Genomic DNA, 23419 nt, shown 5'->3' with positions numbered 1-23419 from the left:
ACCACCTAATATGCTTCCAATGGCCAATGGGCTGCTCAGTTTCGAAGCAAATGACGCCCTAGTGCCTGATGCTCCAGCTCCCGAGTTCCCGTATTCCCCCCAGAGAGACATGATCTGTCCGCTCGTCTCCAGTGTTCCAAATATGCCATCCGGCGGAATTGATAACACTGCTCAATGAAGAAGACTGGAAAGCGACTCTTGCATAATCTCCCCACGGTCTCCCTAAATAATATGCTCCGCTTGTGACGGTCTTACCAGGAGCGGCTGCGATGGTGGCTTGATTGAACACATAATAACTAGACGTGTTGGATGAACGCCCAGATGCAGTGACATATCCAATAGATGCAGGAAGTACTCCAATCGAGCACTTCTCAAACCAGGCAGTGGCCGATTGACCAAAGATGAAATCGGTGGCGCCTTCGATGTAGCAAGCTGAAAAGAGTTGGGCGCCCGTTTCTGCAAGCACAGTATCTTGAAAGCCCTTGAAAGAACAGGCATAGTAGCCCTGATTCCCATTATTGGCGCTCAATGCAAGAGCTTGAGATCCACTGCCATATGAATTGACAACATTCACGTTGTATAGCTTGAAATTGGTTGTCTCGACTCTTAGTGTGCCCGTTGCATCATCGCTAGGCTCATTTGCTAAACTGTGAGCCGAGGTAATTGTAACGACATTCGAAGAGTACAACGCCGTGTTTTGAGTATAACCATATATGGTAAGCGGTCCGGCGAGCTTATTAACTGTGACTTGCTCGTTGTAAGTGCCAGGGTTGATGAAAATGATTTGTTCTTGAGATGTCGACTTCAGGGCATTTACAGCCGCTTGAATCGTTGCATAGTTTCCAGAACCAACCACAAGTGCACCGGCGGGCGGAGTGGTTCTACTAGCCGCGAGAGTTCTTGCTGCAAAGCTGAACAAAGCGGCGAGGATAGTATGAGGCTTCATCGTTTATGTGGCTATAGCCAGTTTTCGAGGATATAATATTTATCTACAATATTCTGTAGCGTGACGGAATCCATCAGATCCAGGCGTGGTCCATGCGGACAATTTATATTTCGCAAAACTCCTCCCCGCCTCTATTTAGCCACCATAAGGCTCCTAAAAATTAATTACATCTTGTTTATATGACTTCAATGCGATAATAGAAACAGACAGAATACTTGGCTATACGGCATTGAACGCTTTGCTCCAAATTAGCGGAGCGGTGGCTATTTACATGCTTGATCCGCCCCAATTGGAGTCGCGCATATGTAAATCCCATGTACCGAAACTACTCTACTCCATCAAGGCTAATATGCAGCTTCGGTATTAATGCCCGACAACAAGAGGGAGTGGACGGCACATTATGGGCTAAGCTTTCGAAGGCAGTGGGCTATTAGGCTAATTGGTTGTTAAGCTTCATCCGAAACACTTTTATTGTGATACCCGGTAGGAACAAATGTATCCCATCATAGGGCCCCAAAATGAAAGCATAGTATGCTTTAGAGCTGAATAGTTGCTGTGCTGCAAGACCGAAGCCGGCTGCAGTCTAACCTACAAATAGCCTGCTACTATTGGCTATCGAGCTGCAGCTTAGTGCGGGCGGTTGTATGGATACGTCTGTGAGTTTGTCAAGTGTTTCTGTGAAGGCGAGGTTATTGCCTTGTATTTGGATGGGATACGTGAGAGTTGAAGAACGCAGCTGGCAGGATTTCATGGTCAATGTTGTGTTACTGCACTTACCTGTATTCGTGGCTATAAAACACCAGGGATGTTATACTTGGCGTGTTACTCTGAGAAGCAAAAGGTACGTCCCATGAGGCATTGATTGGCAACAGTGTCTTGTCATTGGGGGTGGCTGTTGGTATGATTGAGCCAGGGTTTATTAAAAAATCGGAAGTCGAGCAATTGGCCACAAATCCGCCTGCCTGCACGACACTTGTACATGTATCAGCGCACCCGGTAAAGATATTAGTGACTGTACTCTTTTAATTATATGGATTAAATGCCTGGAGCACCGGGAAGCTCATGCTGGTAGATTCTTGGTCCGCGACTGACCCGTACTAATCTGTGTAGCCAAATGGGATCTCTTGTGCTATTGGAGCAATTACAGAGACTGCTAGGCTCGGATGCTGAGAGACGACGGATGACGCTCGTTGAATAAGCGGCTGATCGATTGCGATAAGCGTCACAGCAAGCTTTGCTAGCGAGATGATGTTGAAGCTACGATGGGGCATCGCCCAATTGTCATGGAGACTAAACACCGTAGTGCCACGAATTGCAGCATTCCACCAAGCCATCTTGACGCCCTCGCCAACCGCCACTAGTGCAAGGATGTTTAGAGCCGTCGTGAGCAGCGCCATATATACAATCGGGGAAACAGGCCAATTGGCTGGCCGTTTGAAGCTACAGACGCGGCTATACATGCAATACACCCAACGAGAGCTAGAATGCCGATATACGGGAGCCGGTGTACGACCCCAGGAGACCATTTGGAAATCAAGTAGCTGCTTTAAGAAGATTTTAAAGACTTGTATTTGGAACATTCGTACAAAGAGAAGCACATAAGATATAACTTTAATCCTTGGTTAAGCCTGTACACACCGCTATATTTTTATCAGACACCATGGTTGAACACTTGCCAGGGCTTATGGCTAGGCTGAAATATATCTATTTAAAATGAATAAATAAATTTCGTTATTATAGATAAAGCTTTTGGTGTGCTTATGCTTTACTGATTACATACTAACTCTAAACTGGTCGTCTAAACTTACTATACTACTATTGTAGGTTAAACCCTATACAAAATTTGTAAAACAATCACCTCTGTACCAACTTGTTTCAAATAGTTCCGGCAGGCATTTGACAAATAATACCCTGGTCGGCCTGTGTTTATGTATAAATCTATTAGCATAGACCTCCGAGACTAATGTCAGAAATCGACTTTGGTATACTTACAGTAGGAGCAGCGCAGCAAAGAGGCTGTAACCCTACAGCAGCACAGGCATTCTGGAAGGACATGCTATCAGAAACTTGCGCTTTGGCTATTCAGATTAGTAAGAAAATAAAGTCTCATGAACCTTAGAAAGAAAAGTCCTTACGAGCCTCGCAGTCAAGAAAAACAACGCCAAGTATACCACTACCACAGCACAAAGGGTTGGAGTAAAGACCAGTAGGGCAAATAGCAGCAAAAGCACCGGTAGCAAAGATGGCAACGATAGAGAACTGCATTTTAACGGTGTTAGAAGAGTCAATGCTACAACAAGTTGTTAATGAATGTAGAATAGTGCAGTAATGGATGCTGTGGAAGAAGAGGATTAATTTTCGATTAATGCTGGGAGAGATGGTCGACTTTATACATTTCTTTCTGCCTCTTCTAACTCTAGTAAATGTCTACTCTGCCTTTTTTATTCATTCTGTTTTCTACTACTTTCTTTCAGGTCAATAGCTATATTTAGCTAATCATATGCAGGGAGAGTATTACAACCTCGCTTATGCTGTATCATAAAAGGGATAGGTAGGGAGACCAAATCTGGTACTACCTAGGTGTCCTATATTCTAGTCAATGATACAAAGCTTATATTTCAACTTTCAAGCCCTCTCTTAATATATTAGCTTTCTTATTGGGAGACTAGACGAAGTGAAAATCTAACCTGTTGGGCTGAATTAAACGAAAGTATTATATTTATAGTTTTAACAGCTAGCAGTAGGATTGTAGTCTATCTAAGAATAATAATAATACTAGGCTGTACATATCATAAAGTTCGGATGAGTGTTGTAGGTTTTTTTAGTTAATGTAGTAGTGAGGCAATGGCCAATTGTCGACTTGTTCTTTGAATATCTTCGTGGAACCGCATGTATTATCAACTAGATGCTAAGATCAATCAGGCTTCACATAACAAAGACGTATGTTTACTCAGTTTTATTCTACTTGTCAGCCCACCACATTTAAAGCAACTGTAGAAAAATTATCCGTACAAAGTAGCAGATTTTCTCATTGAGACACCAGTGGGGAATCAGCTGTTTAGCTTAACATATCACAGTGGCTGGCTGAAAACCCCTGGGCGACTGTGGCTGGCTGAAAACCAAGAAGACAGAGCTAGCTGCACTATACTAGCAATTTTAGAACTGTTATTGGCTGATGCATTGGCCCGTGCCGTTCCACTGCCAGCTTGGCACTAGTAGACGCTATTGGTGGCTAAAAGACACTATCGGCTGGTTTCCCCCTAGCTCGCGGGAAATGACTAAGAATCTGTTTACATACAGGGAAATCGAGCAGCCGAGGTTCATTATTATTACATTTACGCATGCTTTCTCTATTTAAGAATGAGTTTCTTATTGCATTTGCACTCTTAAATTTGGTATATGTTGTTATTCTTGCTTAGAAGTTACGCTTGAGCTACTACTGTACTAAGTGGGTGCTGGAATTGGTTGCGTTTATGAGCCATTAGCTCTATTGCACCCTCGGCCAGAGCTTACACGGCAGGTCTGGGGCTGTGTTGCTGGAGGTTAAAGCTGTGGCAAAAGCTGCCGCTACCTTAGAGGCGTGGGAGCAGTGTAATGCCCTGCTTAGCTGGTCGTAAGTTGTTCTGCTGCCTCTCCTTCTCCTATCCTATCCTATCCATGCCCAATTCCCCCGTTTAACCCAGGCTTGGTAAATTTTTATATGTCTGAGACTAATTAATAAACCTTCATGTCGCAGGCACTACGAAAGGCTGTCCCACCATATGCTTGCTATAATAGACAAGGCCACTCCCAGCGATAAGTCCAAAGTATTAAACATAATTAGGCGAGACTATGCCAGGCAGCTTTATCTTGCGCCGGTAGAGGGGGGCAAAGGTACTAAAGGTGCCCCGAAGACTTAAATAGTCTCATTAGTACACGCCACCTAGCCGTCGCTTATTAAAGCAGTAATAAAAGATGTAAACACATTAAAGATACTAGCAGAGCAGTAGATTAGCAGCATTACAACGGCATTACTCTTAATAGGTATCAAGTGGGTTCTGGGGTTATACACTAGAAAGTTATTACATCTGTGGGCCATATGCTTTATCGGGGTCGCGCCGACAACAATGACAAGCACGCCAACGTCGCAGCTAACGAACCTCAAAAGGGCGGCCATAGAAGCAGAAGCAAGGATAGAGGCCAATCTATCAGGGCCCAAGAGGGTAAAGCAACAACAGATTAACTTCGGATGCTAGATCCCGTTTAAGCGTATTTCTGACCTAGTTTACGAGTACATAGTAATTCAACTCTACTGCAGTTTCCTTTGCAATTTGGTGGGAATAAGCATGAACAAGGGTACTAGAGTTGGGTTTTCGATACCCATGTAGAGTTGATATCTGACCACTGACCCTTGTACAGTTGGATTACATCCGGCCAATCAGAACTATAGGAATCTCTTATAGAGCCCTAAAGCTATCCAATAACAGTCACGTAGGCTAATAAATTACACCGCAGTTTCAGTAATTCCTTATCAGGGAAGCTTATTTATGATAAAGGCATTGTTATAGTAAATAGTAAACTTACGCTTGGGTATTGGGTTAGACCTATAAATTTAATACTTAGATTTCGTACCCAGGGCATAAAATATTCACTCTAAATCTTAAACCCCAAGGTATAAAATATTAACCCAAGGAGGCTGTTCCTACAGTACCACTACAGGAAGCAAGTGGCAGCAGGCTGAGAATCCCAGGCCAGGGTCCAGTTTCTGTCACAGAATGCCTATGCAGCAACAGAGTATATAGAGGAGGTTTTCCAGATTCACTTCGTGCCCGAGATGCAGCAGTTTTTCGCGGGGAGGGTCCGGAGACTTCTTCAGAAGCGGGGACGCAGCGTCAAGCCTTCAGACGAGCATTGGGAGAAGCTCAGAAAGGGCCGTCTATGCCTTGATGACTGGAAGGCTGCGGGTTAGGACGGCATGGCCGCATTCAGCTCTGAGTAAGTATGATTACCTAGATATCCAAGCATCATCCATACCATCACATCAAAAGCCAATGCCCGGGCACCTAAGCGATAGCAGATGCAGATAAAGTCGCAGAGAGCCAACCGGCGAGGGTGACGTAGAAGATTCAGCAGTATTGTAGCGGAAATCAACGGCGCCCTAGATGAAGGGCAAGGCCAGCTGAAGGAGGTGATTACAAGTGAGAAGCTGGAGCAAGACAGATACGTCGACCATATCCTGGGAGCTCTCCAATCCATAAGTGGCAAGGTAATGGACAGGACTCTCAGCTCAAAGAACATGATGTGGCTGTCGAGTCGGAGATCGCGCGGGAGGGCGAAAGGCGCAACGCTAAGGAGAGTTGCATCGACTTCGGGTGCAAATGAAGAGGGGAGGGACGCGGGCGGCCCTGCTGGCAATACAAATGCTGTGGTTCCTCGAGCCGGACCGGTTCGTGTGGAAGAAAGCCAAGGGCAGGAGAAGAGAGAGGAAGAGGCAACAATGTACAGCGCGCAGTACGTGCGCCAGGCAGCAGGTAAGCCACGTCGGAGACAGCAAAAAACTTGAATTAAGGAACATAACGCAGTACGTATCGCGGAATAACCTAAAGAACCAATCCCTGAGTCCTTTGTGTGCATTATAACAAGCAGTCCGGTTGATCTGCGCGACTTTGCCTTAAAGCGGACTGGAGGAGCTCGTGGAGGAGCATCGCATCTGGAGAAGCTGGCAGACCAACTGGCCCATGGGCTATGTCGAGATTTTGAAGCAGAATCAGGGAGGACTTCTCGAGACATTAAATGGGACGTAAATATTCTACCCTTTAAGGTATTACCAGAAGGTACATTAGCTATACTAGCCAAATCGCCATCATCTATGGCTAACGTAGTGTTAGAGCCAGGCTAGGTTTAGCAAAAAAGATGGACATTTTTCTCTTTACATTAGATTTGGAAAAAGTTCTTCCAAAAATTATGTAATGACATAGAAATACATAGTATATCTATCTTTTAAACCGCGTGGTTTATTAGATTAGCACTAAACCTAAGCATAAGCCCGCTTACAACGCGGTTAGATAACTTAAAAAGGGCGGCCATGGAAGCAGAAGCGAGGACGGCGGGAATTTCATCTGGGCCCACAAAGGTTAAGAGATAGCGGACTGACTTTAGATGCAAGATCCCATATAAGCGAGCTTCTAACCTTATACAGACAGGATTTGATTAAGCTCGGCAGTATAAGAAAGACCAGAAAGGTGCTGGACAACTATACCACAGTGTTCTGCATCCTCGCTCTGGTTTTCTTATTTGACAATAGCCCTGCACTGATCAACCCACTTCGGGTTATTGCTCTCGAACACCTCTGATGAAATCCGCCGGCCTGCTCATCAGACTTTGTAGCAGCCGTAGTCGCGCCCGCAGCGTTTCCTGGCTGGCTATCCGGAGTATCTCTGACTTTGCGTTCAGTTGACTGCCCCTGCTATTAATCCAGCCCAATGTCGCAAGTATGTTGTTTATTATCTTATCAAGCAAAGCTGCGAAGCTGCTTTGCGAAGGTACCACCGGAGTCAAATGGCAGCTTCCAGCTTTGCTTCTATTGATCAGACAAAGTGCCAACGCTAGAGAAGTCTTAATATTTCTCAACTGGCAATTGGTTGTTTTTGCCCAAACACACCGCTTTTGAAAGTAGCTGAGACTTTATTTTGTTGTTATTTTGAACACTAAATATAAGTCTCACGATGTTGCTTTTGTAGCGTTGATGTGTTTTTGTATCTTGGATCAAAAATGAATCACAATTGCTGCTTCAACACTGCGAGAAAGCATATGGTATAGCAACGATACATAATAAGGAACAAGTCTATCCTTTACGCATAGGAAAACTATCTTGCAACTGCTATTATAAATTTAGCGAAGATCTCGGATGAAAGAAGCCGAAAGAAGCGGATCTTGCCGGCACTTGGACTATTTGTAAGTGATAGGGTGCGCCTCTCGGAGAGCTTTTAGGAAACTGCAGTGCTCCAATTTAGTATAGCGCTCAGATCGTATGATACATGAGATATTGACCTTTTTTGGCCTTCTACTTATAGAGATAGAAAGGAGGACAATAGTACTCCGGTGTTATGAATGGATTGTAGACAGTAAATGGGCTGGCTACTGGTCTTGGGTTTGCTTACTCTACAGTATATGGCCTTCCCGTTACCGTCTACTGGCTGTTCCTAGTGAAACACGCTGGGGGCTTAACTCTATTCACTTAGAGGAGTTCTTTGCTCATCGTCAAGTTCATCATCTTGTTTCAGTCTATTCCATAGCGGGGCTAAATTTTCGAAATGAGAGCAGACTTGTCCGTGTTTGGCTTTCTGCTGAGCTGGGCTGATCGATGTAAGCTTGGGGAGACCAGGATTTTAGCGCTGATTGTTAAGTAATCGGATAATCGTATTCTGAAAGCTGAAAATAAAGCAACAACCAGACTTCTATTAATACACAATTAGTTGCGATTAGTATAGTTTCATGGGAAGTTTCGACTAATTATACTTGTAGCAAAATCTGTTGACAATAACTCGAGCGCTGTATTAGTGACTGTGAGGGTTTGACGGATTGGGGTCCCGCTGAGCGGTAAGTAAGATGACTATTGACTCAGCCCTGCTGCTAGCCCAAGCTCAAGGCACATCTCACCGTTCTTTGTCGCTTCGTAAAATTTTAGTACTGCCTAATCGAGGCTATCAGTTAGGCACAGCTACTCTAGTGTCTTTATGGAGAAAGCAAATTGAGAACAGGGGTCTGGGTGATCGTCATATATAAGCCAGATGTATGCCAAGCCAGCCTTCGCTCCTCATACCATCAATTACTTTTTTTACTGTTCCTTTTAACAACGGTCGAATTGTCTTTCGTTACTCTTTAATTTTTCCATTCGCTCATTAATCTTGTGTTACCATACTACTTACTGCCTCTAATAACCAACATGTCTAAAGAGCACCAACAGAACAGCTGGGCACACGGATTATTCGATTGTTGTAGCCCTGCTGGCCTTTGTCTTAAGACGTTCTTCTGTCCTTGTATCACATTTGGCAAGGCAGCTCATTTAAAGAACCATAACAACTTGGATGACTACTCCTGCTGCAATGGATCTGTAAGTCCTACCATTATTGCAGACTCTATCAACAGAAACCGGAAACAAGGTTAACGAGTTCAGTGCTGTCTATTCGCTGTCCTGTTACATTGCTCATTGCACTTTATCCCTGCTACGATGCAACGAGGCGATGTGCGCGAGAAATTTAATCTCGAAGGTAGTTGTTTAGGAGATTGTTGCAAATCTTGCTGGTGCACTTGCTGTGTCTTGATGCAGAACGAGAAGGAGTTGGAACAGCGCGAGTCTCTCTTGAGAGGCTCGTCTCAGGGATACCAACCGAACGGTGGTATGGAGTATCCTCAGGGAAACTAATTGGAGTGGACTACGACTATACGAAGACGATACTTTGACTCATAAAAGACGATCGAGATGCTACGCCGCTCTTAGGAGTATACATACTATAAGAGGGTTCCGAATATGCAGAAGATGCCGGGAAAAAAATTACAGTGGAAAGTTTTATTACAAAGTCTGCGAGGGAAGCTGTTAGATCAGCAGTGTTGTTTATGGTTTGAGATTTTCGCTTCAAACTTTTGATCAAGGTTTATCATATGAGATTGGATGTGGCATCCTAATATTCTGAAAATATGTTTAATGGGAAATATCATTATTATCTATCAATCTCTTGTCTATTGCGATCGCTGTGGTTAGCGACATTACGTGAATACTGTCGCCTAAGATGACTGAAGGGCTTAGGGGGAAACAGGAGCGTGCAGTGGAGAGATCGGCGTTTGTTGTGGAGGGGCTTGAGATGGAAGTAAATACTGTAATACCTCCAATCTCTCTATTACTGAAACTAGACTTTAAGTGCTAGACTTTCCAGCGTCTGAAGCCATTCACGCATTTTGATCTGCGCACCTTAAAGGGTTCTGAAATGCCCGAAACTTTCAGTAAATTGTCGCTTGTAGAAGGAACAAGAATCTCTTGTGTCATTTCAATCGCGCAACCACCAAAGAGCCTTATTGAAGCTTCTCACCCGCTGGTGCCGTAGCAGTGTCACCAGATGTCCTAGGTTAATCATGAGAGCATGCACAGGCTTTCCTTTCTAACGGGTAGTAGTTTAATGGGGTTTAAATCTCCTGAAAATGGCTGAAGCTGCTTACATGCTCCTCTTGTAAGAGTTGCGGATGCGACAAACCGTCACGGCCACTGGCCCCAGCCCGCCTTAGCTCAATTCTTCAAAGAATGATTTCTCAATCTACTCCAGCGACGCAACGCTGTATGTGCGCGTACAATGAACTATTCCCATGAAGAGAATTTTGTCATCCGTTTTAATTATGGTGAATTCATTCTCAGGGTAGATAGCACACCGTTATTGAAGTCGCAAAGCCGTGAAAAATGATGCAATTTGCCGCAAGTCCGCTAGACGTCATGTGATCTTCAATTTCTAATCTGCGTGGCTCTAAAATTCACGGTAAGGCTAGAAACTCCTCGTCAGAGCTCACAATCTTCACTTGTTAACCATCTCCTCTACCTTTACAGCTCTACATATATCCCATTTTCTTTACAATAATATCACCATGCCTTTAATCGACGTGGAGGCTCCTCCCACGAGCACCGACACTCACTATGTCGTCTACTTTGCGTCACCGGAGAATGGCCAGTCGTCATGGTGCCCTGACTGTCGAAACGCTCTTCCGGCTCTCCAGAACGTCTTTGGTGCAGAATCAGCGCCTTCGGCATATGTGGTCCAAGTTACCCGCGCGGAGTGGAAGGGCAACCCGAACCACAAGTGGCGCGTACAGCCATTCAATATCAGCGGTGTCCCTACCATCGTGAGAGTGGAAAACGTAAGTTAATCATCCTAGACGTTTGCTTATATTGTCCTTATGACTAATTATCATCTCAGGGCAAGGAGGTTGCGCGTCTTGGAGACATTGAGGGCCAGGAAGAGTCGGCTTTGAGAAAGCTGATTGCATAAGCGACTGAGCTTGTGAGATAAGATGGCGTTTTCCAGCCCTACTCCATTACAGTTAAATTCTTCATGCAATTGAATCGGTCTCCCGTGATCTCTGGTTCAAATGTGAACCAGCGTACAACTTGACTGGGAGAACCCAAGATAACCTGGTCTAATATGACTGGAATGTTTCAGCAGCGCCGTTTGCAACATGGTGATGGAAGTCACTATGACGCTTTAGTGATTTCTCATCTATCCAGACGACTATCCACGCGATTTCTCTTGAAACTAAGCCTCTAAAGTTGACTGTCCTGTAATTATTACAGAGCACTTCATCGTTCATTGGGGATGATCCATGTCTTTTTTCCAAGTCTGTCTTATAGACCGGAAGAGCACGACCAACACCAGAGGTTTCACGATGGAATGCACCAGTACAACTGCGTCTGCCATTTAGTAAAGGAAATAAATCGTGTAACATAGAGTAGAATATGCAGAACCAGTAGTTTATACGGTGCGCGAGAATGTTTGCCATGGCAATGAGGCGCAGAAGTAGCGGTAGCAGCTTGAGAAGCAGAGCTTCTTAGTCTCGCTTCTTAATTCGAGGAAAGCTTAGCCAGACTGCAGATATTACGGCAATAAGCGCCAGAATAATAGGCTGCAAGACTGAAACGCTCCTGTGCGATGCAATAGCACCAATGATAAAAGGAAACACCGTTCCTCCTGTGCCACCCATGGCCATGGCGAACCCGATGGCGCTGACATGAATGCGCTTCGGCAACAGCTTGGCTGTCACCATGACGGCACCGGGGAACATTGGCCCTAAGAAGAAGCCTAGAAAGGCAACAGCAACAGCAGAAACAACAAACTCTGGGACGAGCCAGAATAGAAGCTGCAAACCGAGGCAGATGCCAAGGTATATGGCCAAGCAGAGCCTCTCACCGAATCGCTCCGTCACAAATCCCAAGGCAGCGCGGCCAACCGCCATGCCTGCCCAGAAACCCGAGCCAGAAATTCCAGAAGCATAAGCTGAAGCGTGTCGAACGCGGAGCATGAATGTGACTACCCAGCCACCAAGGCCGACTTTTATCCACGAGTGTTAGTGTCAGTATGCGGAGAATGGTATGGCAATAGGCATGAGAAAAACTTACCCTCTACGCCCATGTAAGCAAAGAAGAAGAGCGCACAAAGCCAGGTGACTTTGGACTTCATTGCCTCGCGAGTTCCAACACCAGCAGCCCCGGCTTCCGCATTCTCGTTTGCATGTTCTGCTTGATACGCGGCGCCTGTCTTATCCCAGAAGACAATGACGAGCCCCACAAACTCCAGGCCTGACATGCCAATCTGTTTGAAGAGTTAGTTTACAAATCCTCTCATTTCGTGGATATACATGTCACGCCAATATCTCACCATGATATAATAGAAGGTATACCAAGGCAGGCCAGCCTTGACAACCATGGAAGTGGCAATCAACGGCGAGAACAGTGCTCCAAGAGAGTAGCACGAATGCAAGAAACCTTGGATCGTATTTGCCTTATCCATGGCGCCTACCCATGCGCAGAAACATGCGTCTGTCAAGCCATTTCCAAAGCCGCTGATGGCATTGCACACAACGAGAGCTGGATATGGCGGGTGAGAGGCGAGGACGGCAAAAGTTATGAGATGACAAATGGGCGCCATGATGGCCACGCCCCGCTGGCCGAATAGGACATGGATTCGAGCATTGGTAAAAGCAGCGACTGAGTAGCCGAAGAAGGGGGTGAGGAAAATAAGGGATATGACGGTGTAGCTGAGGTTATAGTACTCTTCAAGCTATACATTGAACGGCATTGCGGTAAGCATAACATTCCAGAACTCTATTGCTATAAAGTCAATATCGAATGAGGCGGAGACTTACATATGGGATCAAGGCCTAGCCGTGTTGCAAATTAGCCCATCTTCATCACATTGCACGATACACCGTACAAGAACTCAGTAAACTCACACCAACAGCGGCATCATTCATGCCCGCAATAGCAAACGACACAAACGCAAACGCCAGCCTGCCGATATTCTTCACTGGTCGATTCCACCGCTCCGCCTCGGTATGGGCATTCATCGGCGGGTCGCCACCATCATCGCCGTTCGAAATGTGTGGTGGTCCCGCCTCTTCGACATGTGCCTCTTTGGTCTCAGGGCCGATTTGGCGGCCCGAAGAGCTTCCCGAGCCGAGGTGCCGCAATTCTATAGCCTCCGGGGCGGGCCGGGCTTCATACTGAGCGGTAGTAGTTGTGGTGGTTGACATAGTTGTGGATCTTATTTCACGAAATGATTGTCATGACATCCATATCTGCCTTTTGTCTTGTATGGAGTACAAGATCAAAGTTGAAGGAGTATAATCCTAATTGATCAAAGCCGTTATCGGTGCCCAAGTGCGGAGTTTCTCTTGGCGCCTGTGAATTGGCTGATCCTAGCCCGATTATCTTGCCGCGGGGCGTCAGCACCAGCAGAAAACAACTATTCACACCCGCAGTTATGAAGAGTCTTTTCCTTCTTTAGACGAACTACGAGAACTTCCCTTTCCTCAATTTTGACAAAATTGTCGATCAGTACAGGCTATATGCTTTTGAACCGATATAAAAACTTGTGCCAATTGCATTTTTAATAAACATGCTGATAATGTTCTATAGAGAGCTCAATTGAGCCAATTGCATTTTCAGCGTGGGAACAACCCGATATACTTAAAAAAAAATAGAGTTTGATCCTTCCATAGACCCAATCGGACTCTAGCTACTATCCTGTAACACCAATCCTTCCGCTTGGTCTCATAGAGTAGGGTGGCAATCTAGCCGGCAGACAACCCAAGGTGAAGCAGATTAGAGCTGCCCACTAATACGGCGAGGGCTGTGACTCTTCGGAAAGCTTCCGGAGGCGAGGATACGGCGTGTGCTGCAACAGATATGCCATGTAGTTCTACAATATGGAAAAGTGATCCAACATCCCAGATGCAGCTAAAATGCTGGATAGATGGACTGGAATGCTAGATAGCTATTCCTCTAAAGTACTGCCATCAACAGATTTCAGGGCCAAGTTCCTTGTAAATAACTTGCCGCTTGCCTGTACAATTCGCCACAAAACCGGCCTTTCTTTGCTTTGTATGCTGCTATATATGTTGGGGCAGTCACCGTGTGGATGATACTGTGAAATGTATTCAATTGTACTGCCATTTCAGGGGTAAATGCGTATCGTGTGTGGAAAATGGTACCTTGGCGGAATATTTACCGAAAATATCGCCCCGTTCGTGCTTCATTTTACTCGTGCCTGACGCCTTCTTGGCTCCACGCCTCTGCTCCATGGCTGCCGACAGAATTTTGCTGTACGCCTGTCATTTGAACGCCTAGAAGGACAGTCCGAGAAATTGACAGCTTTATGCCGAGGAATTGGAACTTGTAGTACAACATCAGTGCTATTTTTCCTGTCTCTCGTTAAACATCCAAGATGTAACTTGTAAGCCCAATAGAGTGTACACCAGTGACAAGTCACTTTACCCATTTTCACATGTTCCATTTTGGACTTTGGCATAGACCAGGCTAGGGGAACCTCCGGCTGGGATCCGGCTGTAATGCTGTATGGGGGCGAAAAGGCGTTTGCTCCGCTAGCTTTACAAGGGTCATCTTCCATGTTCGATATACAAGAGAAGAGACACAAATGGAAGCACGCCAAAATGGCTTATTGGATATGTGAGGAGCGATAGTGATAGTTGTCTTCGCGATCTTCAACTCATCATATAACGCAATGGCTATTGCCACCCACATAGTCGTATAAACGCATGCAAGCAGTACTAGATGCTTCCTTGGCGGCAATTCCCTTTTTTTAGAGTGCTTACTTACTACTACTACTAGCACTCGCACCAATAACAGCCTAAACTACGAACGAATTCCTCCGTAGGTGTACTTCAAAGCAGGGGAAGCCTGTTTGCGGAGAATAAAAAGAAAGCTGTGATCGATGCTACGTTCTCGCGCCCTTGCTTTTTGCACGCCAGGTAATGAAACAGTCTGTTCCTGGCCGTACGAAGTCCCCGACAGGCCAATCGCCTGTCATTTCCGCTATAATATACTTGTGATGAATATGCAGCTTCTCAGCTCTAGGACACGCGCTATCATAGGCCGTCAAATGAGAGGATAGGGAGTTGAGCGCTATATTAGAGCTTGCATGCATAAGAATCCTACCATTGAGCCAAGACGTGACGAAAGCATGCGTGAGTCGTACCGAATCGTCTGTGATTGCCATTCTTTGTTCAGCTGCCCAATTGCGTTTGCAATCGCACATGTGAATGGATGGTTCACCCAGTTCCTAAGAGTAGTGTTCTATTATAATATGAGTCTTTCTATTTCTCAATGGAAAATCTTTCCCTCGCGGGTGTACGTTTAATCATGATAGTGTGCTAAAGACGGAAAAGAATGCGCCAGCAGAGTGACGCCAACGCTCCTCAAATAACCGACAGCGTGTGATCAGCAACTCCGTACCCATCAAACGGTGGCAACTGGCCGTCAGTAGCGTCTAAATGCAAATGGTGTATAGAAACGGTATAGTTAGCAATCACATCGTCTTGTTTCTGTCGGAATGGAAACGCCCTCCAAAGTCCTCAGATGCTCATCCGCGGATGTCTATAACTTTTCAGGCGACTTGTTTTGGCCGTAGTTCATGCACAATGTCAACCTCAACATGCTTCCGAATGTCTCTGCTCTCTTCATCAGGCCCCGATTGATGTCCCTGGTCTTGGTCTTGGCTATCGCTCCATGCTTTGAGGTCCTGCATTCTGATAGATTCGACTATGCGCTCCTCGCTCTCGTTTATTGTAAAATCTGTTATTGGATTTGCTGTCGGCGGTCCGCGGCCCCGCCAACTCTTGGAGCTCCCTCCAAAAGTGATGAAGCCTTTTGGTGTCACCTCTCCAGAATTTTGTGTAGAGCGCATCGAGCCAAGGATGGATCCGAAGAGGGGCACAAATATCTCCTTGAGAAGAGGAAGCGTCATGGGCAAGTTGGTTGTAACGACGGCGATAAAGGTCTCTCGGACAGCCCAAGATCCGGCCAATTGTGCACCATTCTCTGTGTCCTGAAGCATTGCCATGTTAGCTTTTCGCGTTGAGAAATGTATAACAAAGGCGGCGTACCAGCACGATCAGAACACATCGTAGGGTGGCACAGACGACGACTAAAATGCCGCCGCTAAAGACAACCAAAAATCCAACTTTCTTCAGAGGCTTCAGGCTCGACCCCCATAGCATTGGTAGCGGGACTGATATGATATATAAATCGGTCGTTACATTGAATGCCCAGTAAACCCAGATGATTTGGTTAGATATAGCGGGCTGGCAAATATCTGCAAGTAAAGTCAACAGGAGTTCCAAATATTTCTGCAATCGGGATTACCAACTCCCTGGATCTGGGAATATCTGCCAGAACCTTTGAAAGGGTCGACATGAGAGGTAAAGATTTAGAGCTACAACAAGATAACTTGATACGAGAAAGGCAAACCCAATGTAGATTCGAATGCGATAATGTGTAGCTAAGCCTTCCTACAAAGTGGTGTCAGAAGAAAATTAGAGGAAAAAGATGGTCTGGCTCGGACAACATACCGTCAATCGTGTATAAAACACTAGCAACGACGCCTTGAGCGTCCAAAGGAGCGTCGAGTACGTCGACCACCCTGCAAGTTGAATCTTCGATCCTAATATCCTGACATATATATTAGCAGGAGATCATGTTGCCTTTTACCTGATTGCCGCCCACCTCAATCGAAACTCCGGGTCGTCTGGCGACAGCGCAGCCCGCTGCGCATCCGTCATACCATTGTTCGCAAGACCGTTTGCGACGTGGCCAACGCTATAAGCCAGCGATGTCTCGGCTATATAAAAGACAACGGCAAGCCACGCGAGATAATCGTCACCGCCGAGGCCTCGACAGCCGGCATATCGAATGCGAGAAACCGTTCTGAGGACGGTGACTGCGATGCCAACGCCGAGGAGGGTCCACGCTTCGACTGTAAATTGATGGAAAGCTGCAGCCGCTGCGGCTTGTGCTGCCGGATCTGGTGGAGGACTCGGCATCATGTGTAGCCTGATGATTATTTGGAGACGCCTTGCAAAAGAGTGTCAAAGCATCCAAATATAACACCTCGACCACTCGCAAACAGTCCACCGGATCAACAAACAAGGCACAGCCCAACGGAAGAGCGAGTCTGTCATTTTTACTCCTTTCAATCTCCTCCCTGCATTAAAGCAGTTAGTATTTTGCACGCCGTCACTTCTCATCCCACAGTGTTGGTCCGGTATCACGGTTGTACCAGGGTCCTTGCATGTCCCAACACCAAACCTCATCGGGTGTACTGTCTGCACATGTATCTACCGCAAGGGCCAATGCAACCCAACCGGCGTTAGAGAGCAACATCAACCGGCTGACCTCGGTGATAGGCGACCCGTGTTTGATGGTGGGCGGGCTAGATACCGTTATTAACGCAGGGGGCCGCTGAGAAGCACGACAAGGGAGCAAAGAGAGAAAATCGCATGACGAAAATACACACACAGCTGATTGAGAGTATTTACCAAGCCTAGAAAACAGTCATTCAATGGATAAACTAGAAATAATGGAGGAAACAGAGGTGGTAGAGTCATAAATGTACCGACTTAACAAGAGCAAAGCAACGCTATTCAAGTAGCAGGACTTTGCAACACGCTATTAAATCGCTACGACAATGTGCGTGTTATATACAGCTAGTTGTGCGCTGATCGTTGGAAGATGCTCAATCGCTTTGCTTTTTGCTCTCCACTTGCACGGATGACCTGGACGCAACGCGCATGTCTCCATAATAAAAAAAGAAAGTTCATGTCTGAAGCCGCATCTCATCTCAGCGCCGGTTTCTAGAGCAGCTTACATGCAGTTGATTGAATCAGGCCCTGGAGCCGCGTGAACTCAGAGCAGAATAGAGTAGAACAGAATTGCTCTGTTCATCCGCTGATCCCTCTCAATTTATCCACTTCATATTGACTTGAAGAATTCCCGCTTTTTAGCCCCAAAGAGCAACTGTCCACCCGTGCGGGTCAACAATCTGCATGTTGGTTCTCCGTCCGGAGCTTGGTACTGGATACAGAGCGCACCTTGTCATCTTTCAACCGGACTAGTAACCAGAGAAATCCTTAATCAAGGTTTAGGGGAACTACTATCCGGTGGAGCGTAACCGGACCCCCTCCCGTAGCCTGGTTGTCGTACTTGGTCCTCAGTATTTGACCAGCACGGCTCCCCATCATGGGAGTAGTCAGAAGGAAGCTCAAACAAAAAGAAAAGGCTGCGACCAGCCAGTTTAGCTAGCAGTAGCCAGCGACACATACCGTGATGGAGACTGTCGACTGCGTCGTGGCTGGCGCCGGTAAGTATTCCCTCGCTTCCCTCATTTCTTTTTCTCTCTTCTTTTCATTGTACTTCTTTTGCTCTACTTTGTGTCTCGGCGTGCTCTACGAATCCAACATTGAAGCTAAGACGCTAACTCGCCATGCGTGTTAGGATGGTATGGACTGGCCGCCGCGAAGCAATATCGCGCCGTCCACCCAAATGACTCACTTGCGGTGTTTGATCCTCAATCTTCTGTCGGCGGCACATGGGCCAATGAGCGACTGTATCCCGACTTGAAGAGCAACAACCTGCTGGGGACGTACGAATATCCGGATTTCCCAATGGACCCAAAAGTATTCGACGTCAAGCCAGGCCAGTACATTCCCGGAGAGGTCACCAACACGTATCTCAAGGCATACGTGGAGAGGTTCAGTCTCGGAAGCTCAATCCGTCTCCAGACCAAGATTACTGTCGCCGAGCATCAAGACACACCCAAGGGCGGATGGATCCTGACTGTTGTCAATCAAGAGGGCCGAGAGTCAAAGGTCTTTGCTAAGCGCTTAATTGTCGCAACCGGTCTGACTTCAGAGCCCTTCATGCCTCACTTCGAGGGCCAGGAAAGTTTCGGCGGCAGGGTATTTCACAGCAAATACTTTCAACAGAATCGAGATACTATCAAGACGTCCAAGTCTGTGACCGTTTTCGGCGGGACAAAATTCGGGTTTGACGCGGCTTATACTTATGCCACCGCCGGCGTTCAAGTGAATTGGGTCATTCGATGTTAGTTATCCCTTTCTTGGAGATGTTCGAAAGAGAGATCCCAAGGAGCTAATCCAAAACCCTGCAGCGTCTGGCCATGGCCCATGCTGGATGTCCCCATCATACGTGACTCCATTCAAGAAATGGATCGAAAAGCTTGCGAGTAAGTAAAGCCCAATTCCTCGCCTCGATGGCGCCGTATAAATGACTAACCCAGGTGACATAGACATGCGATTCCTCACATGGTTTAGCCCATGCATCTACGGCGGTGCTGCTGGCTACACCAACATCCAGCGCTTCCTCCACGGCACTTTTATCGGCCGCCTCATTGTCAATGCATTTTGGGCAATCCTCGGAGGCGACGTCTTGTCTCTCGTAGGATATGATTCGCACCCCGAGACGGCAAAACTAAAGCCTTGGATGCCAGCCATGTTCACCGCCACTAGCTTTAGCATTCTCAATTATGACACCGACGTCTTTGAACTCGTCCGCAGCGGCAAGATCAAGATCCATATTGGTGAAATCGATCATCTAAGCCTAGGCAAGGTCCACCTTTCCGACGGCACCTCTTTTGACTCGGATGCTCTCATCTCCAACACGGGTTGGAAGAATGCTCCCCCGATCAAATTCTTACCCGAGGGCATCGAGAATGAACTGGGAATACCGCACGATATCGATACCGAAGCACCAGCAGAGGACCTCGCAAATCAGCAAGAGCTCATTAGGAAAGCCGATAAAGAGATTGCTAAGCGTTTTCCCAGACTAAAGAACCAGCCAATCTGGAACGAAAACTACGTTCCCTTGACGAATCAAAAGGGAATAACGAGCAAGGAGGCTGTGACACCATATACGCCACAAACGCCTTACATGCTGTATCACTTCCTCGTCCCACCGTCAGAGCGATTCCTCCGCTCTCGTGATGTTGCCTTCTGCGGCTTCGTCAGCAATTTCAGTAACACTCTAACAGCGCATATCCAAGGCTTATGGATTGGCGCTTACTTTGGTGGCCTCCTCGTACAGGATCCTGCTCGCTCTGTGGACAATGACAAGGCCATGGACAAGCTGCGATACGAGACAATGTTGCACAACCGCTTCGGCAAATGGCGGTATCCAACCGAGACAAAGGCCCCGTCAACAATTTTCGATGCCGTCTACTACCTTGATATGCTGCAGAAAGACCTCGGACTGAATCCTCGCCGCAAGCCAAAGGGACTGTTCACGGAAGTGACAAGCCCCTATGGCGCAGAGGACTACCGAGACCTTAATGAAGAGTGGGAGGACAAGATTGGCAGCACTAGAACGGCTTGAGCGAAGAGAGGCTTCCTAGTACGATTAGTGACTTGCTATTTATCCAACGGCCGCTAACCAATGAATGAGACACGCACGTTGTTTCCATATACCCTCTAGACTTTGTGTCACTATTCTACTATTTTAGCATAGAAATTTGCCGAGACCGACTTCAGTGTGTAACCAAGAGCCATAATACGAGCAATTATCTTGAAGTGTATCTGGTGCTAGCCGGTGGCACATGTGTTAATGAGCTGTTTTGCTGTCTCTATTAGATAATTCTTTGCAACTTTGATGTTCTTATTCCCGCGTACATTCCCACTTCGTGGCCTCTTCCTGCTCAGGCACCGGCAATTGACTTATCCAAGCGCACCTACTAACGGATCCTCAACTTTAGGCCCGCCCGAACACTGCGGCTGAAGATGGAGAAGCTTCCGCATCCACATGGTGTACGCGCGATCCACGCCTAGCTCTGGTGATCAGCTACGAGTCAGTTGAACCCCTAGTGCGACTCCTTGATATCGCCGAGAAGCAAAGCGACAGCTAAAACTGCTGAAACGTGCACGGATTAGCTAGAAATTTGGAATCTCGTGGTGGATAATACGGTTGGAAGTTGTAAAATAATCCATCACTCTCCCTCTGTTCAGTTGTGCATAAAAGATGTAACCAAAAATAACGGGCTCGTGTTCGAGCTCTAATTCGCATTTGTACATAGAATGGAACCTCGATTCCTCTGTTTAGCGCTATCCAACAAACGCCCTTCTTATTATATCATTAAATCGTAAATGTCACCTTTTGTCCACCCAAACTCCGATAATCAAGGCCAGCACCCATTACATATGTGTGTGGTCAAACCAGGTAGATAATCTCCAAGCCTAGATTCCAGTTTTTTGCTTGCATCTCCAGTAAAGGCCGAGCATATAGAAAAAACAAAGGAGAGTAAGGAAATAAAAAGAATCCAATGTGGCCAAATTATGCCTCGTCATGAGGTATCTGATCTGGCGTCTGACTTGGCGCTTAGTTTATCATGTATCGATACAAGTTGAACCTCATCGGTATCTCCATACTCAACCGTATACGATCTTTGAAAGGCTATTCGGTTGGGTCCAACATTGGGATGAGACATTGATCTATCCACCTGTGATCCGGCACTGTGTCCCAATGGAAGGCGGCTCACTCGCTTATTCGACGATCGATTGCGTCTTGAGCTTCTCGCGTACCTTTCAGTGGTACCTTGGAGCTTCGGGAAGAGGCGAACAAGCAGAACGCGGAAAGAAGGCAAGCAAACGCATATAAGGCCGACATTGATCTCCACGACAGACCAGATGCTAACGTCGAAGAAGTCCCAAGTAGGATTAAGGCTGTCGGAGCCGAATTTAATAAGGGACCTAAGGCGTAGGATACTGACAACGGTAACGCTAGACATCAAGTTAGAAGGGATATTTCCAGAAAGAGGGATGTTAACTTACAAAGCACCGATGCAAAACATCATTCCGACACCAACCTTGCGTCTCCAGTCCAGGTTGAGGTCCTTGAGCTGCCATAGAGGAATGGCCAGCACCCATATATCGATCGCTATGCTAATCGCAGCATTTGACCAGGCAATGGAATTGATGTTTAGACACGTGCCATGGTGCTCTCCGTCCCATTTTTCCCAGTAAAATTTAACCGGCGTACATTGAAATACGGCAACCAAGGCAAACGAGAGACCAAAAGCTGAGCAAGCTGCGAATGTGGTCCAAAGAATTCCGCGCACTGTTTTGCCTGGGAAGATGCGGATATAGAAAAGCAAAAGGGAGAGCTTGAGCATGGAGACTTCAAGGAAATAGAGAATCTCCATGATCCAGAAGTAAAGGCCAAAATCGGTAATCTGCGAGGGTGTCAAGGTCCAGATATCGCGACCCAGGCCGTGATTCGACACTTTATAGGCGCTGATGACGGTACTTGGGATTCCAACTAGAATGGTAGCAACGGCCATCCAATCATCACCACCCATGCCTACTTTAGACCAGATCTTGTAAGCAACCCGTTGAAGCACAAAAAGACCGGACACGGTGCCGAAGGCGTCGTTGAGGATGATGTATGCTCGGGATCGATCTCTGATAGGCTGATCACAGCCTACAGCTGTTAAATTCATCGTTGCTATAAGCAAGTGTTAGTAATTACTGCCCATATGCAATACCTTTGGCTTTTCTACAATACTTACATAACGCTTGTTTGATGGTGCAGCTCTCTAAGACACATGCCTGCATGGTCTGTTGCAATATCGGGTTTGTGCATACGCAAGTTGTATTTGTCAAATCGCAATGTGACTTGGTGATCGATGTTGCGAGACATTCTCGCTATAATCTGAATATTAGTGGATGGAACCATGTATAGAATGTCCACGGATAGCACGTACGGCACATGCAGGCATCTCAGCCACGGCTTGGAGTGCAGAAGAAGAGGCCGAACTAGCATCCTGACCCAACACTTTTGGCATGGCAGCCAGGGCCGCGAAGGCCAATAGCCAGAGATTCATGGCTATTGACGACAAGATTGATATCGTAAAAGAAGACTAGATCGGTGATTGAATCGTAAATGACGGTGCCATATAGGGAAGAGCCGTGTATAGAGCGGTTCGAAATTTGGCGTCAAAGTTCTGATCGTAAGGCCTATGGATCCGAAGTCGATAAGAATAGATAATCGACAGGAATGCCCGCAAGTATATGGGAGGCAATCGACAATATGTAAAACTGGAACCAAGAGTTGCCAGTAAAGATATGTAGTGACAAGAGATGTGTAGCAAGAAAGGAGTGGAATGGCCGGAAGTCAGCACAAAAGTCTTCACGTTAGAGACTTTTGGCGATGAAAACCATAGTCACGATGAAAAACTGGTTTCAAAGAGAGAGAGAAAAGCTGCCAAAGAGTGGCTGAGGTCCCAGTATTAGCGATGGCTATGGGGGCGATCATACGCGAACCTTCCCCACCAACCGACGACGTCTCAAGCAGCCGCTTCCATCCGGATATACCTATGGGGATGTAATAGGCAAACGAGCTGAGGGCACTAGACGCCATTGTTGGCAGGACAAGCG

General features: G+C 46.5%; 9 protein-coding genes across 9 annotated transcripts; 4 read left to right on the top strand and 5 right to left on the bottom strand.

Moving 5' to 3' along the window:
- Positions 1–58: 58 nt before the first annotated feature.
- Positions 59–946, bottom strand: TrAtP1_006278 (uncharacterized protein; the record flags this gene model as incomplete). Its single annotated transcript, XM_014082904.2, has 1 exon — positions 59–946. The coding sequence occupies one exon, from the start codon at positions 944–946 to the stop codon at positions 59–61; it is 888 nt and encodes a 295-aa protein (XP_013938379.2).
- Positions 947–2665: 1719 nt separating this feature from the next.
- TrAtP1_006277 (uncharacterized protein) lies at positions 2666–3307 on the bottom strand. Its single transcript, XM_014082902.2, has 3 exons — positions 3082–3307; positions 2939–3024; positions 2666–2866 (listed from the first exon to the last, which is right to left on the bottom strand). The coding sequence occupies exons 1-3, from the start codon at positions 3209–3211 to the stop codon at positions 2822–2824; spliced, it is 261 nt and encodes an 86-aa protein (XP_013938377.2). The 5' UTR covers positions 3212–3307; the 3' UTR covers positions 2666–2821.
- A 372-nt stretch (positions 3308–3679) lies between these two features.
- Positions 3680–4845, top strand: TrAtP1_006276 (uncharacterized protein; the record flags this gene model as incomplete). The annotated part of the gene is made up of 3 exons (XM_066113048.1): positions 3680–3886; positions 4467–4559; positions 4683–4845. The coding sequence occupies exons 1-3, from the start codon at positions 3852–3854 to the stop codon at positions 4843–4845; spliced, it is 291 nt and encodes a 96-aa protein (XP_065969134.1). The 5' UTR covers positions 3680–3851.
- Positions 4846–8746: 3901 nt separating this feature from the next.
- TrAtP1_006275 (uncharacterized protein) lies at positions 8747–9676 on the top strand. The gene is made up of 2 exons (XM_014082900.2): positions 8747–9038; positions 9102–9676. The coding sequence occupies exons 1-2, from the start codon at positions 8871–8873 to the stop codon at positions 9348–9350; spliced, it is 417 nt and encodes a 138-aa protein (XP_013938375.1). The 5' UTR covers positions 8747–8870; the 3' UTR covers positions 9351–9676.
- Positions 9677–10555: 879 nt separating this feature from the next.
- Positions 10556–10956, top strand: TrAtP1_006274 (uncharacterized protein; the record flags this gene model as incomplete). The annotated part of the gene is made up of 2 exons (XM_014082899.2): positions 10556–10825; positions 10885–10956. The coding sequence occupies 2 exons, from the start codon at positions 10556–10558 to the stop codon at positions 10954–10956; spliced, it is 342 nt and encodes a 113-aa protein (XP_013938374.1).
- Positions 10957–11512: 556 nt separating this feature from the next.
- Positions 11513–13213, bottom strand: TrAtP1_006273 (uncharacterized protein; the record flags this gene model as incomplete). The annotated part of the gene is made up of 5 exons (XM_014082898.2): positions 11513–12012; positions 12081–12273; positions 12340–12741; positions 12827–12841; positions 12914–13213. The coding sequence occupies 5 exons, from the start codon at positions 13211–13213 to the stop codon at positions 11513–11515; spliced, it is 1410 nt and encodes a 469-aa protein (XP_013938373.2).
- Positions 13214–15132: 1919 nt separating this feature from the next.
- On the bottom strand, positions 15133–18025 carry TrAtP1_006272 (uncharacterized protein). Its single transcript, XM_014082897.2, has 5 exons — positions 16704–18025; positions 16550–16649; positions 16348–16489; positions 16085–16293; positions 15133–16026 (listed from the first exon to the last, which is right to left on the bottom strand). Exons 1-5 carry the CDS (start codon positions 17021–17023, stop codon positions 15586–15588), a joined length of 1212 nt encoding a protein of 403 aa, XP_013938372.1. The 5' UTR covers positions 17024–18025; the 3' UTR covers positions 15133–15585.
- Positions 18026–18138: 113 nt separating this feature from the next.
- TrAtP1_006271 (uncharacterized protein) lies at positions 18139–20634 on the top strand. The gene is made up of 4 exons (XM_014082896.2): positions 18139–18336; positions 18471–19079; positions 19147–19221; positions 19285–20634. The coding sequence occupies exons 1-4, from the start codon at positions 18303–18305 to the stop codon at positions 20364–20366; spliced, it is 1800 nt and encodes a 599-aa protein (XP_013938371.1). The 5' UTR covers positions 18139–18302; the 3' UTR covers positions 20367–20634.
- A 693-nt stretch (positions 20635–21327) lies between these two features.
- Positions 21328–22866, bottom strand: TrAtP1_006270 (uncharacterized protein; the record flags this gene model as incomplete). The annotated part of the gene is made up of 4 exons (XM_014082895.2): positions 21328–21763; positions 21815–22487; positions 22552–22687; positions 22747–22866. The coding sequence occupies 4 exons, from the start codon at positions 22864–22866 to the stop codon at positions 21328–21330; spliced, it is 1365 nt and encodes a 454-aa protein (XP_013938370.1).
- Between the last annotated feature and the right edge of the window lie 553 nt (positions 22867–23419).

The sequence above is a fragment of the Trichoderma atroviride genome, chromosome 3, assembly GCF_020647795.1.
Source record: "Trichoderma atroviride chromosome 3, complete sequence".
Lineage (NCBI taxonomy): Eukaryota > Fungi > Ascomycota > Sordariomycetes > Hypocreales > Hypocreaceae > Trichoderma > Trichoderma atroviride.
This window is presented reverse-complemented; position numbering and strand designations above follow the sequence as displayed.